This window comes from Heptranchias perlo, chromosome 13 (assembly GCF_035084215.1).
Source record: "Heptranchias perlo isolate sHepPer1 chromosome 13, sHepPer1.hap1, whole genome shotgun sequence".
NCBI lineage: Eukaryota > Metazoa > Chordata > Chondrichthyes > Hexanchiformes > Hexanchidae > Heptranchias > Heptranchias perlo.
Genome location: NC_090337.1, coordinates 24130024 through 24149581, shown reverse-complemented (window position 1 = coordinate 24149581; position 19558 = coordinate 24130024). Strand labels below are relative to the sequence as shown.

Sequence of the window (19558 nt, the reverse complement as noted above, 5' to 3'; positions counted from 1 at the left end):
ATCACCAGGCCCAGATGAAATGTAAACCAGGCTGTTAAGAGAAACAAGGGAGGAAATAGCGGAGGCTCTGACCATCATTTTCCAATCCTCCCTGGCTACAGGAGTGGTGCCAGAGGATTGGAGGACTGCTAACGTTGTACCGTTGTTTAAAAAGGGAGAAAAAGATAGACCGAGTAATTATAGGCCAGTCTAACCTTGATGGTGGGCAAATTATTGAAATCAATTCTGAGGGACCAACATAAATCGTGATTTAGAAAGGCACAGGTTAATCAAGGACAGTCGGCATGGATTAGTTAAGGGAAAGTCATGTCTGACTAACTTGATTGACTTTTTTGAGCAGGTAACAAGGAGGGTCGATGAGGGTAACGTGTTTGATGTAGTGTACATGGATTTTAGTATGGTTTTTGACAACGTCCCACATGGCAGACTGGTCAAAAAAGTAAAAGCCCATGGGATCCTAGGGACAGTGGCTAGTTGGATCCAAAATTGGCTCAGTGGCAGGAAGCGACCTTGTAGGGTCCTGCAAGCCCTTGCTTTTTGTGGTATATATTAATGATTTGGACTTGAATGTTGGGGGGGCTTGATCAAGGAGTTTGCAGATGATAAAAAAATTGGCCGTATGGTTGATAGTGAGGAGAAAAGCTGTAGACTGCAGGAAGATATCAATGGATTGGTCAGGTGGGCAGAAAAGTGGCAAATGGAATTCAATCCAGAGACGTGTGAGTCAATGCATTTGGGAAGGGCAAACAAGGCAAGGGAGTACACAATAAATGGGAGGTACTGAGAGGTGTAGAGGAACAAAGGGACCTTGGAGTGCATGTCCACAGATCCCTGAAGGTAGTAGGACAGGTAGATAAAGTGGTAAAATAGGCATATGGAATACTTTCCTTTATTAGACGAGGCATAGAATATGAGAGCAGGGAGGTTATGCTCGAACTGTATAAAACATTGGTTAGGCCATAGCTTGAATACTGCGTACAGTTCTGGTCACCACATTACAGGAAAGATGTGATTGAACTAGAGAGGGTACAGAGGACAGTTAAGAGGATGTTGCAAGGGCTGGAGAATTTTAGCTATGAGAAAAGATTGGATAGGCTGGGGTTGTCTTCTTTGGAACAAAGGAGGCTGAGGGGAGATTTAATTGAGGGATATCAAATTATGACAGGACTAGATAGAGTGGATAGGGAGGACCTATTTCCCTTAGCAAAGGGGTCAGTGACCAGGGGACATAGATTTAAAGTAATTGGTAGAAGGATTAGAGAGGAACTGAGTAGAATTTTTGTCACCCAGAGGGTGGTGGGGGTCTGGAACTCACTGCCTGAAAGGATGGTAAAGGCAGAAACCCTCAACTCATTTGAAAAGTACTTGGACGAGCACTTGAAGTGCCGTAAACTACCAGGCTATGGACCAAGTGCTGGAAAGTGGGATTAAGCTGGATATCTCTTTTTCAGCTGGCACGGACACAGTGGGCCAATCAAAAATATTTTGCAGTTATGGCTTGAAATTTTCTTTTCTAAATTTCCAACATAAACTTTTCTTAACTTACTAGTTGGTCTCCTGTGGCATTGCTCATGGTAAATCAGATGACAAGCTAATTTATAATGGCTGGAATGTTACACAATGTATCAGTGACCCTGAATTTCCTCAAAAGCTGGGGTGTAATTCCGGAGTGCAGGGGTTGGCAGAGGACCAGCAGAGGCAGGACCCAGAAATTCTGGGTGTCTGCCCCAAAGTGCAAAAAAAGGGAATTTCCTCTCGGGGCTGACACCATTCACCCCATAAATTGCCTAACGTGTTAATTTGAGTGGTCGCCACTCAGGTGCTAGTCAGCATGACCCAACAGTACCTAGCAACCCACAGTTCAGCAAAAAAAAAATGGCAACCTCACTGAGAGAAGCCATGAAGATAGCTGATAGAGATGGTTGAATTCTTTACCCTTGTGTAGTAGATGCTCTTCTGATGTTTGTTTAAGTTGCATTAAAAGAGCAAAGTGGTGGGTGCTTTGCTTAGTTCCTGTACATACTATACCTGACTTGGAAATGCTTGATGCTGTTATTTTAAGAAAGTGATCCAGAGCACTAACATCTATTACCTCAAATAAAAAATGATTATGCATGTAGTTCTTAGTAATGATGCTGAATTACTACAAGGCTTCTTCACCTCAAAACAAGGCTGTTTACATGCGGAAAAGTTGCATGCTATCTTTGTCTGAACCATTACGTGAACCACAGTATGTTATATTTTCCATAGTACAGAACGGTTGTCAGTGCCTTCTAGTTATCTAGAAAAGTGATACTTTTTGCAAACTGAAGAAATCCAGTCAAATATATATTTATACAAAAGCAAATGTAATTAAGCATTATTTTACAATATCCATCTGTATCAGTTTAGAATGCTAATATTCATTCTATTTTAATACTTTGAATTGCTCTACTTTAGGAAATGGTACGACCTGCACTGCATTGCCGGAGCCGTGTAACTCTTCCCAATGCCCTCCCTCATTCTGTTTTAATGGAGGAACCTGTGTACCCAACCCTGCTGATGGTTGCAAACCAGTTTGCCAATGTCCACGTCAGTACATAGGGGATCGGTGCACAGATCCAAGACTGCAGTTCATTCCACGACCGTTGTCAAGTATGTTAACATATCTGATGTACTGTAACTTTAGAAACATGTTTGTTTTTCAGTCATTATTGTCAATTAATTGTAAATCTAAGTAGGATTGTTCTCATGATATTTTAAAATGTATGAGTCAGATATTTGACTTGTGCTGAAATAATAGATAATCCTAACGGTCAACTGATAAAAGAAAGAAGAAGTTGCATTTATATTGTACCTTTCATATCCTCAGGATGCCCAAAGGGGCTTCACGGCCAATTAATTACTTTAGAAGTGTAATCACTGTTGTTTTGTAGGCAAACACTGTAGTCAGTTTACACCCAGCAAGATCCCACAAACATCAAATAGAGTAATTACCAGATAATCTGTTGGTGAAACATTTATGTATCTTGATAATTTTCCTAAACAGTACTGCAGAATATATTTTATATATATATATTGTCGATATTAGTTTGAACATATTTAAATTTGTATTGTGCTTACACTGTATTTTAAGAACAGTAGTATTAAATCTATTTGTGGATTGGTTTGGATCACCTGTGTTGTCACAAGTAAGTACACAATGAAAGATCTTGTGTTTGCATGACATCCGAATTAGCAGAGTTATTCCTCTCTACCTATTTTAGATTTGTCTCATTCAGACACATTATAATTTTATCAAAAAATTATCACAGTTACAACCTGCTACATGGAACTGAAATTGTTAGAATGGTTTTTTTAAATTGTGTTTTTTGTTCACATGGCATTATGAATCTATGTACTCCTGCTAATCTGACAAAAATACATTTTAAAGGTGACAGGGGAGAAATGAGAGGCAGCTCACAGTATCATTCTATAATGGGATTTAATGCAATAATGATAATCAAGGATACTGTTTCGAACACTCCTGGACTATGTCTGCCTGGACATGAACTGTCATTACCACATTGTTGAAGGGATCATAATGTCATACTAGTGTTATAATGGTGCTGCTGAGAGGTTGGAATTGAACCACATATTACCTTACAAGAGTAATGAAGGAACTTTCCCTTTCCTAGAAGCAGTTTGCATTGTCAGTGGGTGAAAAGTAGAAAATGGTTGTCAGATTTCTGGATGTTCTTCCTTTACTTTGATTAGCAATGACACATACCTAAGCATCGTTAAATATCAATTGTGGGAAAATACATTTTGATGTTTTTATTTTCAGCTATTCCAAAGAGATCAGTCAGTATTAATTTGACACTACGATGTGTTAATGTGAGTGTTTTAAATAACAGAAACAGCACAGACTACACATTTCTGACAAGTAACACCACAGCAAAGGTATGATCTGATTTTCCACTGCTTGTTTAACATTTGCTTAGTGACAATCAAAACTGTTTCAACAGATATACTGTTGTATCTGTTACACTGTAACAGGAGTAGGCCATTCAGCCTCTCAAACCTGTTCCGCCATTCCATGAGATCATAGCTGATCTGTATCCTAACTCCATCCACCCACCTTGGCACCATAGCCCTTAACACACTTGTCTAGCAAAAATCTATTGATCTCAGATTCAAAATTATTAATTGAGTTAACATCTACTGCTTATTCTAGGAGAGGGTTCAACACTTCTACCACCCTTTGCGTAAAGAAGTCTTTCCTGACTTCTCTCCTGAATGGCCTGACTCTGATTTTTAATGTTTTCTCCCCTTGTCCTAGACTCCCCCATCAGCGGAAGAAGTTTCTCTCTATCTGCCCTATCAATTCCTTTCAAAATCCTAAAAATCTCAATCAAACTTTAACCTTCTATATTTCAGGGAATACAAGCTTAGTTAATGTAATCTATTCTCATAACTTAACCCTTAGCGCTCTGGTAACATTTGGTGAATCTCCTAACCAAGTCAATAATTTGCCTGACAGTGCAAATAAGATGATATAAATGTAATTTTTTTTAAGATAATAAATTCTTACAAGTGTTCTCTAATATTGTAAAAATGCTTAATCGACTTAATCAATCTAATTGGCTAATTATAATGTTGTATTTGTGTCAGTGTGAAACAGACGTGTAACTCAGGTATTAGGTCAGCAATCTAACTGTGGACCATTCTAAGTGCAAGATGTGTGAGATCATCTCCAAGAGGTAGTCTCACACTGCTTGGGTTTCATACTGGCTGCAGTCTCATGCAAAGCTGAGTTAAATTCCTAGGATAGCCCATTGAGCCACCTGGGAACTTTGAAGCTTCACTTTCAATCTTTTTAATGTCAGCAGACAATGGGCATGAATTATCTCTCAACACAGACTGCAGTGGTTCAAGAAGGCGGCTCACCACCACCTTCTCAAGGGCAATTAGGGATGGGCAAAAAATGCCGGCCTCGCCAGCGACGCCCACATCCCATGAACGAATAAAAAAAAATTAAAAATACAACCAATATTTGGAAGCCATCGAGCAAATTTAGTACCAATGCACCTCCATTGGGCCTGGGCTGAGAGCATCACAGGAGCAGACAGTATAACTTGGGTCAGCTAAGCATTGCAGTATACAGGTCCAGTTCTGAGGGGAATTATGATGGTGACCAACAGATAGCAGTAACAAATGATTGATTCAGTGTCAATTGGCATCTTAAATAAGCTGAGCAATATCTGTTGAAAAAGAAGAGCGAGAATTAGAGATTTTTAACGACACTATGTAATTGCTTTTTCACAAAGTTAGGGGAAGGAAAATAGTATCCATAAAGTAGGAGATCAACAGGTGATGTGTGCAGGATAGTCAATGATAGAATAATCGCACATGGGATCTGGATAGAACAGGCTTGATTCATTAGAATTTGCACACTGTTCCCAATAGAACATTAGAGCCTAAAAGAAACATCAGCTATAATGTTTTATAACATCAATTAAAACATTTTATTGGTTCAACCATGCTGAAATAATAATTAGGTTCAGAATTTTTAATTTCAATTCTTTGTATTATAAATTAAGCGACTGTTCCTGCCATTGTTGTGGTCACAGCAATCTACAACTCAGCGGCCAGACTGACCCCTGAGTCATGCAGTAGGCTATTTAAAATGCAAATTGGGGTCCAAGGATCCCTATTCCCATTTCAGGAAAGTACTGGGCCCTATCTGCAGCTGCCAACCAGCCGACATTCCTGTGGCCCAAAATCAGCCCATTTGGCGTCCATAGCTCGCCAGTCAGATTCAAATGAGGCTCAAGCCTCAAAATCACCGATCCGCTGGTCGGCCACCCAAAGGTCAAAATCTACTCCCGTTTCTGTGCTTTCCAATAAAACATTAGAATAGGAAATAGTTTCTGTCCAAATAGTTCCTGAAAAATTATACAAAAAGGATGTAATATGTTTTGTAATTATTAGTTTAACTTGCATGTCAGACAGTCATTATGTGTTAAGGTTTATCATGAAGATGAAAATTTATTCAACTGTTCCTTTAAATTTCATAGGTCCTTGAAATTATGTCGAACGTGCCAAGGTTCAGTAACAATTCGACAGCTGATTTCCGGTTGGTACAGTTTAAGTTTTGATCAATATATATTCAGGCTTATTTTAAAACCACACAATATATTAAAGATGGAAATATTTATAATTATCCTCCACTTAAGGATTTGAGTTCAAATTCAACCCATGAATGAGAACAAATAATAACTATTAGATCAGTGTTAAAAGTAATGTGTTTTTATTTGTTACTTGTATGCCTCCACGGATTTGTTTTTTTTGTTTGATTTTCTCAATGGATACAGCCACCATACATCATGCTGCAGGCTTGTGTACAGATGGGCTTCAAAAACAAACCACACAAGGTTTCCCCATATACCCACTCTGAATTGGGAGAAGAAATTTATAAAATAATTATGCTGAATATACGTTGTTCTTATTAGCTAATCAACAGGCAATCCATGCCCTCATTTTTGCAACTGAAGAAGATATTTGGAAAATTCCCAGATTCGAAGTTTAATGAAAAGCAGACTCAGGATTGTCACTAGAAGAAGTTAGAAAAATAATTTTCTCTGAGGATTTTTAAAGCATTGTTACAGGACCATAGCTTCTCTTGCTTAGCACTAGCTGTCTAATAATATTCCATGGAATATCATTGAATGGCTGAAATCTTAAGACCACCCTTTTCACCTTAGTCTTGGTAGGAGCGAAGGAATGCTTGATCCATTAAACAGTGTCACTGCCTGTAAACCTGACGAATGGAATGGTTTATGAATTTGTCTGATCCTTTTTTCTGTAGGTTTAAAATTCTGTACAGATATATAGATATAGAGACATGTCTGAAATAGCTTATGGAGAAGGTACTGAAACAATGTAATATTTTTACAACATTTTTATTGATGTGAATATCATTGTGCATAAAGAGGGAATTCCCTGCGGTCCACTTATCGGTGCTATTGCTATTGCGGTCCTATTACCACCCCACCACTATTTTAAAGCCGGGGGTTCAGTTGTCAGCTAAGTTTAGAAACTTATTTTTGTGGGATTCAGAGGAGCAGGAGTGCGCCTCTGGGCCCCACTATGAAAGTTTGGGCCACTGCCGTCGCAGGATCCCCCCGCTTTCCTCCCCAACCCCGACTTGCGAAATCATCTCGAACATCCTGACTGCCAGCTGGGCGGCCTCTCAGCTGCCCGATCTTCACAGGACGGAAGCTGCCTTGCTGCCTCTGAAAGCCCATTTCGAGCGGTCAGCTGGCTGGCGAATATTAATGCGGCCCAGCTGTTAAAATGGACTGGGCCTCACACAGCAACTCCCAAGCGGTCAGCCAGTGTCCTGCCCGGGAGTTAAAATCCACGCCATAACTTTTGGCAACTTCTTCAAATTGTTTCCACCGGGATCAAATTTGTGAGTATCTATCCTAGTTACAATTGATTCCAGTAGGCCCAATTGTCATTCCAGCAAAATTAAAACATTTATATTTATATTTTTATATTTTTATGCATTTATTATACATCACAAAGTAAATATAAGTTATGAATCAATATATAAACATTATTAATTTCTTTCTCTGCTACACGCCAACAGGTCACAGGGAGGAAAAGTAACTGCTATTGTTATGTTATTCTTCTGTTACAATGGAAACAAGACAGACATTGATTTCCTAAATGACGAATTACATGTTGCAATTATGCAAGCTTTCAACAGCATACAAGGGTTTAGTTGTTATTCGAAAGCTGCTGATATTTATTTTGAGCCTGTAGCTACAACTGACATTCAAGATATAACTAAATGTAAGTGTAAGATTTTTACGTAATATTTTATGAACAAATGCTACGTGAGAATTTTAAGCTCAAATAACAATAATCATTTTCTAGGTGACATGATAAAATGCTTTATATGATTTATTTAAAATAGACTTGGGTGTCCACCTAGCCCCAAGACTAATTCAATTAGCCCCCCAGACAATATTAAACACTTTTAAAGCCCAATAAAAGCACATTGTTGAATAAATCCGGCAACAGTTTAATCTGGCAACAAAGAACATCTAAGCTAGATGCAGAAAGTTAGAAGTTGCTTTCTATCAAAGTGTATTTGTGCGTGGATTTTTTTGGGGGAAAAAGACCAAATCAGAAAACAAAAATCAGAAGTGCCAGATAAACTACAGAGCAGCACAAAGTGTCAAAACAGACAATAGCAATATAGATGCAATTGGTGGTAATTATCATGTTAATCATTTTTCGAACTTCCGAGATTTGAAAAGATAATCCTTAGCCTGTTTTCTTTGATTTTATCCATGAAGTATAGAAGTGACCAACCTTAGCCCAATTATTACTCTTCAACATGCATATTTTAAATAGAATTATAGAATCATAGAATGGTTACAGCACAGAAGGAGGCCATTCAGCCCGTCGAGCCCGTGCCAGCTCTCTGTAAGAGCAATCCAGCTGATCCCACTCCCCCGCCCTTTCCCCGTAGCCCTGCAAATTTTTTCCCTTCAAGTACTTATTTAATTCCCTTTTGAAAGCCATGATTGAATCTGCCTCCACCACCCTTTCAGGCAGTGCATTCCAGATCATATCCACTCGCTGCATAAAAAAGTTATTCCTCATGTCGCTTTTGGTTCTTTTGCCAATCACCCTAAATCTGTGTCCTCTGGTTCTCGACCCTTCCGCCAATGGGAACAGTTTCTCTCTATCTACACTGTCTAGACCCCTCATGATTTTGTACACCTCTATCAAATATCCTCTCAACCTTCTCTGCTCTAAGGAGAACAACTCCAGCTTCTCCACGTAACTGAAGTCCCTCATCCCTGGAACCATTCGAGTAAATCTTTTCTGCACCCTCTCTAAGGCTTTCACATCCTTCTTAAAGTGCGATCCCCAGAATTGGACACAATACTCCAGTTGTGGCCGAATCACTGTTTTGTAAAGGTTCATCATAATCTCCTTGCTTTTGTACTCTATGTCTCTATAAAGCCCAGGGTCCCATATGCTTTTTTAACCGCTTTCTCAACCTGCCCTGCCACCTTCAACAACCTGTGCACATATACCCCCAGGTCTCTCTGTTTCTACACCCCCTTTGGAATTGTATCCTTTAGTTTATATTGTCTCTCCTCGTTCTTCCTACCAAAATGTATCACTTCGCACTTCTCGTTTGTGGTATAGATCAATGATTTGTACTTGAATGTGGGGGGATTTATCAAGAAGTTTGCAGATGATACAAAAATTGGCCACATATTTGATAGTGAGGAGGAAAGCTGTAGACTGCAGGAAGATATCAATGGACTGGTCAGGTGGGCAGAAATTCGGAGAAGTGTGAAGTAATGCATTTGGGGAGGGCAAACAAGGCAAGGGAATACGCAATAAATGGGAGGATACTGAGAGGTGTAGAGGAACAAAGGGACCTCGGAGTGCATGTCCACAGATCCCTGAAGATAACTGGACAGGTAGACAGGTGGTTAAGAAGGCATATGGGATACTTTCTTTTATTAGCCGAGGCATAGAATATAAGAGCAGGGAGGTTATGCTAGAACTGTATAAAACACTAGTTAGGCCACAGCTTGAGAACTGCATATAGTTCTAGTCACCACATTACAGGAAAGATTTGATTGCACTAGAGAGGGTGCAGTGGAGATTTACGAGGATGTTGCCAGGGCTGGAGAATTTTAGCTAATGAGGAAAGATTGTATAGGCTGGGGTTGCTTTCTTTGGAACAAAGGACAATGAAGGGAGTTTGATTGAGGTGTATAAAATTATGAGGGGCCTAGATAGAGTGGATAGGGAGGACCTATTTCCCTTAGCAGAAGGATCAGTGACCAGGGGGCATAGATTTAAAGTAATTGGTAGAAAGATTAGAGGGGAGCTGAGGAGAATTTTTTTCACCCAGAGGGTAGTGGAACTCACTGCCTGCAAGGTTGGTAGAGGCAGAAACCCTCAACTCATTTAAAAAGTACTTGGATGTGCAATTGAAGTTCCGTAACCTACAGGGCTACGGACCAAGTGCTGGAAAGCGGGATTAAGCTGGATTGCTCTTTATCAGCTGGCACGGACACGATGGACCAAATGGCCGCCTCCTGTGCTGTAACTTTCTATAATTCTGCACTAAATTTCATCTGCCACATGTCCGCCCATTCCACCAGCCTGTCTATGTCCTCTTGAGGTCTATCACTATCCGCCTCACTGTTTACTACACTTCCAAGTTTTGTGTCACCTACAAATTTTGAAATTGTGCCCTTTGCATCCAAGTCCAAGTCATTAATATATATCAAGAAAAGCAATGGTCCTAGTACCGACCCCTGGGGGACACCACTGTGTACCTCCCTCCAGTCCGAAAAACAACCATTCACCACTACTCTCTGTTTCCTGTCACTTAGCCAATTTCGTATCCATGCTGCCACTGCCCCTTTTATTCCATGGGCTTCAACTTTGCCTTCAAGCCTATTATGTGGCACTTCATCAAACGCCTTTTGGAAATCCATACACACCACATCTACCGCATTGCTCTCATCAACCCTCCCTGTTACCGCATCAAAAAACTCAATCAAGTTAGTTAAACACGATTTGCCTTTAACAAATCCATGTTGGCTTTCCTTAATTAATCTATATTTGTCCAAGTGACCGTTAATTTTGTCCCGGATTATCATTTCTAAAAGTTTCCCCACCACCGAGGTTTACACTGACTGGCCTGTAGTTGCTGTGTTTATCCTTACACCCTTTTTTGAATAAGGGTTTAACATTTGCAATTCTCCAGTCCTCTGGCACCACCCCGGTATCTAAGGACGATTGGAAGATTATGGCCAGTACCTCCGCAATTTCCACCCGTACTTCCCTCAGCAACCTAGGATGCATCCCATCCAGACCGGGTGACTTATCTATTCTAAGTACAGCCAGCCTTTCTATTACCACCTCTTTATCAATTTTTAGCCCATCCAGTATCTCAACTATCTCCTCTTTTACTGTGACTTTGGCAGCATCTTCTTTCTTGGGAAAGACAGATGCAACGTACTCATTTAGTACCTCAGCCATCATTCCCTTGATTTGGTCTTTTTCCCCTCAAATGTGCCCCTTTCCTATGTATTATCATTAATGTCTACTATAATCAATTATCAATACACTATTTGATTTGCTAGACTGGCCCCGATACTTACGGGGAGGCGGGGAGGGAGCAGGGCACGTGTTTACGGCAGGGAAACCTGGAAATGCCGGCGACACGTAGGTCCTGTCGAATTTAACGTCAACATTTTTTAATTCCTTTCCCGCCCGGCAGCCAGCCAGATTGCGAGGCTGACCAGCTGCCAGGCAGGAAAGCCAGCAGTGCAAGGCCGCAGCTCGCGACCCTTGGGGATGGTCGCCGGCAATTGGAAAAGATTGGGGCGTGGTGGGTGGAGCTCGGAGCGCAGAAAGGAGGGAAAGATCGGGGCATAGTGGTAAGGGTCGGCAGATCGCGGGGAAGGTCGGAAGATCAAGAAGGGTCAGTAGATCACGAGTAGGTCGGCAGATCGCCGCACAAGATTTGCTTGAAGGGCCGGGGGGAAGCACTCCTGCTCCTCCTGTCTCACAAGCAGTGCTGGAAAAGCACTTACCTGCTGGAGCCGGCACCTCCCGCCTCCCTTTAGCTGCCGGGTTTCCCAAGCCCTGGGAAACCCGGCCCGCAGCCGGTAAATTGAAATGTATCCCAAAATCTGAGGAACGGAGTCTCATTTAAATATTGTAATCATGGACCTGCCTCTCCAGAACAGGTTACTCGCTCTCCCCCAAACCTGCCAATGTTAAATCAGAAATAGGCGCGTTCGCGGAGGGTTGGAGTTGGATTTCACATATTTACCGATTTAACCCACCCCACCCCGACCCTCTCCTGTCTGTCATGGGAGAGGTTAAAATTACCCCCACTGAATCAAAATACTGAATGGTTTCTTTCTTATTACAGTATCATACAACGAGCTACTGAATCACTTCAGCTGCAATGACACTAAATTTGCTGGTTACAAGCTTCAGTGGGATGACCAAAGTGGAGTGATTTGCCGATCTCCTTGTGCCATGGGTTATTGTCTGAATCAGGCAGAGTGCAAGCATCCGACAACTGGACCTGTGTGCACGTATGAAATACACTTATTCTAAAACATTGAGCAGTTCCTCACCAAAGTAGAAGGAAATTATCTTTATTTGCATACACGTCGTTACGGCAACATATGCCAACCTCACACTATAAAATGATATCTCAAAATGTGTTCATATCATTTGCATATTTAAAAAAAAAATAATTGCTCTTCTCCTTGAAAAGTACTTCCAAATAAAAGTTGAATGAAAAATCCAACCCACATTCCGCCTTCAAAATCTAATCCTCACACTTTTATTCAAAGTTCTAGTCAGTGAAACCAGTCCACCAAAATAAAAACTGAAAATGCTGTAAATACTCAGCCGATCAGGCAGCATCTGCAGAGAAAGGAAGGTAGGTTTAACATTTCAGGCCTATGACCCTTCATCAAAATTCTGTCCACCATTTCTCAGATGCCTCTGGGTTATCTCAGAAAGACTGCCAGACAGTGCTTCAAACATCATTCCCCAGAATACTTCTTCAATTTCAGCAAACTGTGTTAAACTCAAGAGAGTCTCTCAAATTGTACTCACCTAACGAGCCAACTAGAACGACCTGAGATTGTTTCATTTTGCTTTGGTGAACTTTTTGGCTTGGTTTATCAGCTAAGTACACAGATTTGGTGGTTCCAAAAATTTTAAATTCAGCTTACATGGAACTGAGAATAAAAGCTTTGTTGGGAAGGGCTTCTAAAGTTTTCAGAAATGGCCCAGCTGATTGCTACTTTGCTTCTTTAAATATTGTACAATAAAGCAAAAAGATAGTTAAAGTACTTCTCACATGGACCTCCTGGCTTACAGCAGTCCTTACATACTGGATTAAATGCCATTAAAGTGACAAATTTGCACGTGTTCAGACTGCATGTGGCAGGACAACTTTGCACAGCCATGCCCTAAAAATACAGTTCCCTAGAGGCTGGTATGTCCAGTGAAAGGAGGTGCAGTGTCCCCTGGAGCGGCAGTTGTGGGGCCCACCTTGAGGTCCAGGCAAGAATTTGGCCGAGGCCCGAAGAACAGGCCTTTTAAAAAAATTATTAGTTGTGACTCACTTACAATGGGAGCCACTGTTTCCGGGGACTGCAGAAACTCCCGGTCTTGGGAGACCTTACCACCCGCTCAGCCCCACCCACTCTGTGGCAAGTACTTTGTTTGGGGTGGTGGAGACTCCTCCCACAACAAAAACTGCAGGAAATTTCCAGACTTTATATTTCCATATTATCATTTCTTGACTGCTACTTATCTACCCATGGTCATCAAAGACTGAAAATGTAAATAGTAATTGAATTCATTGTGTATTGTTATGATGGGTAGATTTTTATGGCCAGTGCCCTTGATATGGTTGGCCTGAACATTTAAAAGTTTTCAAATCAAAAGTTTCCAAAGAGATAATATTAAGATCTATAGTGGTATCTTGCTAGGTAGGATTTCAATGATATCAGTGCCTGATGCTGTTTGGTGTTTGTTTACAGATGTGTTCCAAGAACAATATATTCAAGTTACGGTGATCGCTGTGAACATCTAACCATGAACCTTGGAGCATTTTTTGGCATTCTATTTGGAGCCTTAGCATTCCTGCTCTTACTGATGTTAGCCATATTTTTAATTGTATGGAAATGTAGAATATGTGGAAGAGAAAGACTCATAAATGACACATGCAGGTATACTACATTGCTTTATATTCCTAAGAACATTGCAGGGGATTATACAAAATGTTACTACTTTTGTATCTTAGACTATGTGCAAAATTATAATAAAGTACTCAAACCCATGGTGGGGAATTATGTAATGTTTATCACCAAGCCATGAATCACAAGATTGTGCCCTGAATTTATGCTACACTGCCAATCTAACTGAATTGCAATTCCAACTGTTGAAAAATAATTGCTACTGAATGTAGAATTAATTTGACTGCTTTGAGCACATTTAGATCTATTTGTGGTTGAAAATGTATCAGCAGTGTGACCTGTGAATTAACTTCAACTTTTGGGGTGTGAAATTCTGGTCTGGCCCAAGGCACAACTAGGGCAGATCTCCAATCAAGGGACCAGAAAATGGTGTGGAACCCAGGTTACGTCTGAATTCCACTTTTTTTTAGCTTCAACCATTTTTTGGTTGGGGGTCTTCCGCCCATCCTCCCTATGGAAAGGGGCGTGTCTGGGGAAATTGCCTGGATGCCCCAAGAATTGTACTCTTTACGCCCTCCGTAGACCTCAGTAGAACCAGCTGAGATCTGTGAAAAGGTCCTAAACCTTTACGAGAGTAAGGTAATTGATCCCAGAGGGGATCACTAACTTCCTAAAGAGACCCGCTTGCTCCACTGGGAGCAGATGATGTGAAGAGAATAGGGCCTCCCTGGGCCTCCTTTCTGCTGGCAATTTGGAACAGGCGCTGCTGTTGCGCCTTTGCAAGCACAGCCTGCCTCGGTCCTGCAGATGACCCCATCCCTGAGATTTGGGACGAGATCTCCAGCCTGGGGTAGGGGTTCCAACAGAGTGGACCCCCAAGAATTTCAGGCCCTTTTAATTTTTTTATGTCAGATAGTCAATAATTCTTGGGAATTGAGATTGTTGCAATCATTGCATAAGGCTGAATTGAAAAAAAAATCACTGATTTCTTGGACTGTTTATTAACAATCCAAAGGGTGATATAGTACCACTCAGGTTTACTAACAGCTCAGAGGTTTTTTTTTAACAGCACTGAAAATGCAGAACACCACACAACATTCTCTTGGCAAAAGAGTCCGTGTAAGTATTATAGTTATAATCTTACATGTTTTATACCTCAGGCTCTCCAGACCAAGCATGAGTAATAGTTCTGTGTGTGTTAGATCATCATGTTTAACTCAGCCTTTGTATCGCTGTTGCATTTTTTGAATGTGTATATATTTTTTGTTGCCGATGTAGCGTAACCTTGCGGGATTCATTGAATAGCGGGGTTCATTTCAGTTATGATAGCAAACAAATACAAGTATTTTAGTGCAACACTTATGGCTATGATATTCTTTGTCATAAGACCTGATACAGTACAGCCTCACAAGTTGACCAACCCCTCTAACTTGACCATGATACAAAGCTAACTGTCTATTTCTTTAAATCCTGTTTTAAAATTAATATCAGGAAATCAATTTTGTCCCATTCGGAGAGTTGGATTTTCTGCCCTGCTTTTGGGCAGTAATTAGGAGGTTGGGACATGAGATGGGACAGGAGTTTTCATTGGCTCCCTGGAATCCGCCACTACGTCCAGGATTTCCTGCTGGAACTAACAGCAAAAATAGAATATATCTGCCCATATTTGGGCAGCACATTTAAATCAGACATTAATGAGGGGACAATGCCATATGGCAGATTTTCCATCATTAGCAGCTTAGCAACCACTGAGCATCAGGAATGCTGGTATGTTTATGGCATCCAGCATTGCTAGGATAGCAGAGGGGGGGTTTCAAATATAAAGAGATACCTTGCTCAATGTAGACTGATCAATTGCACTCGGCAAGGTGAGAAAATCAAAACTCAGCCGGCATCATCAACCACACTATGCTGCAGGAGGCACCACAGCCATTTCCCAGCAGTGGTACAAGTAACATTGGCATAATAAGTGAATCAGTTACGCATTAGTCAAATTGAACATACGTCACTGAACCTCTGTTGTTCTTTTCATGTGCTATGTGCATATTATTAAAATAATTGTGGCAATCCATCATTTAGTGAATTTTTATTTTGATGTCTTGAGTTTACATAACTGTTTGCTGAAGCTTATTCACGTTATTTCAACATGGTACCTATTGAATGTAATTTTTAAATCAAATTTATTTACTCTTTCAGTTTCTTCCAAGTTTCAAGATACCTATGTGTTGCCTTCATTGGACAATAAGAATCTGTCTTCTATGACCTGGAAACCATCTCTTGATAACGTCAGCCCAGCTGCAGAGGTATAAAACAACACATAACTTGCCACTGATTCTCACGGTGATATGGATATTGTAATATGTGAAATATAACAGGCATCGTTCTGTGGCTTACTTCGTTCATATCTGTTCACTAATGGTTTCTAATCCTGGTACAGTAATATTGTGGTAAAACCATTAACCTCACAAACCACAGTATTAATGTCCACTTCCAATATTACACATAAAATGACACCAGCGCTGTGGTTAGAGGCTTTTGTGCTCCATATTTGGATGAAACCAAAAGTATAAAAGTGACATTTGTCACTTAACAATTACAAAAGAACAGCTGCCTTAATTGGTCCAGACTTCACATCGTAATTGCTCCACTGGTTTTACCAATTCCCTCTTTCACTCATGTAAGGAATCTGACAACACCAGGTTATAGTCCAACAGTTTTATTTGAAAATCACAAGCTTTCGGAGGCTTTCTCCTTCGTCAGGTGAGTGTGGGATTCCATGAAGGTTACCGCATATATCGTCAGAGAACAATGCCTGGTGATTACAGATAATCTTTCCAACTGCCCGTTGTCAAGGCAATCAGACAGAGAGACATTACATACAGGACTACTGAATATACAAATGGTCCGAACCCAAAGACAGAGAGAGAGAGAGAGAGAAACATCCGAAAGGAAGAGAAAGAGAGAGAATGACCACTTGTATTAAAAACCGATAACTTTTTTCGCTGGTGGGGTTATGTGTAGCCTGACATGAACCCAAGATCCCGGTTGAGGCCGGGATCTTGGGTTCATGTCACGCGACACGTAACCCCACCAGCGAAAAAAGAGTTATCTGTTTTTAATACAACTGGTCATTCTCTCTCTTCCTTTCGGATGTTTCTTTCTCTCTCTCTCTCTGTCTTTGGGTTCGGACCGTTTGTATATTCAGTAGTCCTGTATGTAATGTCTCTCTATCTGATTGCCTTGACAACGGGCAGTTGGAAAGATGATCTGTAATCACCAGGCATTGTTCTCTGACTATATATGCGGTAACCTTCATGGAATCCCACACTCACCTGATGAAGGAGAAAGCCTCCAAAAGCTTGTGATTTTCAAATAATACTGTTGGACTATAACCTGGTGTTGTAAGATTCCTTACATTTGTCCACCCCAGTCCATCACCGGCATCTCCACATCATGGCTCTTTCACTCATGCACACGTGTACATAGACTGCAGAACAAAAAGACTACAGAAGTCTGTCACAGGAGGATAGCTTTAAAATAATTTTGTTGTTATTTAGTAGAGATGTGAATAAACCATTCACTGATCTCAAGAAGTTACTGATTTTTTTTACAATTTTGAAAATTGTGTGCATTTTTCGGATTAGGCCATTTCTCCCCTCGGCCCACTTTGAGATTCCTCTTTCCTGCTTGTTACTTGTCTCCAAGATCCAACCTTCTGCCTGCTCTAATGTCTTTGAGATTTCCACCAACTTCTATCTTTAAGATCCTCCACTATCTCTCTCTCATTGGAATTCTCAACGTTCTCTGTGTCTCTCGAATCCATCACCCTTTCTGTATCTCTGAGATCCTCCACCCTTTCTTTGTCTCTGATGTCTCTCATCCTTACTTTGTTTCTGAAATTCCCTACCCTCTCTGTCTCTGAGATTGTGCCTAGCCTTTTATTACCTCTGACATTTTCCAGCACTTTCACATCACCAAGTTGCGACTCCTAGCTCCATGCTTCCTTTACCCTCTCCTACATCAGCATTTAAAAGGCCCTTTGTGTCAAAAAATTCCTCCTGTGCCCTCCACGGCTCTAAAATGTTCTCTTTAATTCAGATGCCTCATTTGCATGTTTGCTCAATTCATGCAGTTCAGTTTCAAACCATTATAACTAAAGCTTCTCATCCTTGCTATCCTCTTAATGAATCTCTTCTGCACCCTCATGGCTTTGACATCTTTCCTAAAGTAAGGCACTCAGAACTAGACTATTGTAACTGTGGCCTAATCAATGATTTGTACAGATTTAGAATAACCTCTATGCTTTTGTGCTCTATACCCCTCTTTATATAACATAGGATCCCATATACAGTTTTTATACTGCAATATTAATTTGATTTGCCAGATACTTGTTGACTATTGCTGATTCATATCATGTAGTCTTGTTAAATTGTGTTCACAGCAAAAATAAAAATGCACAGAAAACTGCAGCCTCAGTATAGTATAGGAGTGATTCCATGATCCCATCTCAGCAGGAAAGCTGTACTTACAGGGAGCACATGCTGAGGATTTGGCTATATCACTTTAGCTGCTAGTCTCTGACCTAAGATCCCTCTGAGCAAAGCTTCCCATTGGAAGCTCAAAATCATCTCTTATATTCTCTCTCTTACATTTAGCCATTCGTGGTATATTGAAACCTTAAGTACAGTATCTACCATACCTAATGAACATACTCAATTTTTAGATAAAAATTGAAAGACCATCACTCAAGAAGAATGGTATTGATACAGATGTGCCGTAAATCCAGCAACATAGCACTGAAGAATTCAAGGAAGCTTCTGTCTGTAGTTTGCGAAAAGTGACACACTGGCATAAAGGAAGTGCTGCACCGAGAACGTACTATAAATATACGGGTTACTTAGATATGTATACTTGAATCAGTTTTTTGTTATCTATCCTCTAAATCAACAATATCTTCCAATATTATATCATGTAGTAAACACTTTACGTTCAAATTAGTAACTCGTACTCTCCAAAACAATGCTGTCAGTAAATTCCATAAAGGTTCATATGAATTAAAGGGGTGTGTTTTGTTCCTGGTGTCTGGTGATATCATCACCTTATCATTTACAGTCAATTGCCATTCATTACTTTGTGAGAGTTATCAATAGAATACCAGCTGTTGAGAATACTATCTGTTACCATAATATATAACATCTCAATATTTCTTCAATGTTGACATTTACAAATCATATTTACAATCATCATTAAAACATGTATATGTATCATTTTAGAGCACTACTTTTATAATGTTTGCATTACTATATTTGATATATGAATATTTGGTCATCAAATTACACGTAATGTTACTATAATTAGAATCTGATTTTTTTGTGATAAGTAAAATACAGTTTGAGTGTGTAAGGTGTATTTTATTTGGTGAAGGGCAACAGAACTTATTTCTATGAAAAGCACTGGAGACGGAGTCATGTGTAATTTATTCTAAAGCAAATCATTTAAAAATTCTATACAAAATATATATAAAAATTTCAAAGATTTAAATAAAGCTACCAATTGATCTAATCAGTGGAAGATTTTTTACTTGCTCTTGGGCTACGGGTAACACAGCAATGCCACATTTATTTTCTATCCCTCGTTGCCCTGGGGGCATTAAGAGTCAACCACTTAGCGCAGGACTGGAGTCTTGTGTAGGCCAGACCAGTTGGGGGTGGTGAGTTCCAGTTAGATTTCTTTATGTAACTTCAATGGTCATTTTTCCTGGTGCCAGCACACTAATTACCAGATTTATTGAATTCAATTTCACAACTTGC

General features: G+C 40.2%; 1 protein-coding gene across 2 annotated transcripts in view; it reads left to right on the top strand.

Annotated features, from left to right (window-relative positions):
* LOC137331392 (mucin-4-like) overlaps window positions 1-19310 on the top strand; it is a 77737-nt gene extending 58427 nt beyond the window's left edge. For both annotated transcript variants that reach the window (XM_067995164.1, XM_067995163.1), the window contains exons 29-37: window positions 2440-2634; window positions 3806-3921; window positions 6039-6097; window positions 7616-7821; window positions 11957-12125; window positions 13593-13781; window positions 14818-14867; window positions 15945-16051; window positions 18472-19310. In XM_067995164.1, the coding sequence (XP_067851265.1) occupies window positions 2440-2634; window positions 3806-3921; window positions 6039-6097; window positions 7616-7821; window positions 11957-12125; window positions 13593-13781; window positions 14818-14867; window positions 15945-16051; window positions 18472-18528 (1148 nt within the window). In that variant the 3' untranslated portion in view covers window positions 18529-19310. The remainder of the gene's footprint in view (window positions 1-2439; window positions 2635-3805; window positions 3922-6038; window positions 6098-7615; window positions 7822-11956; window positions 12126-13592; window positions 13782-14817; window positions 14868-15944; window positions 16052-18471) is intronic.
* Window positions 19311-19558: the final 248 nt, after the last annotated feature.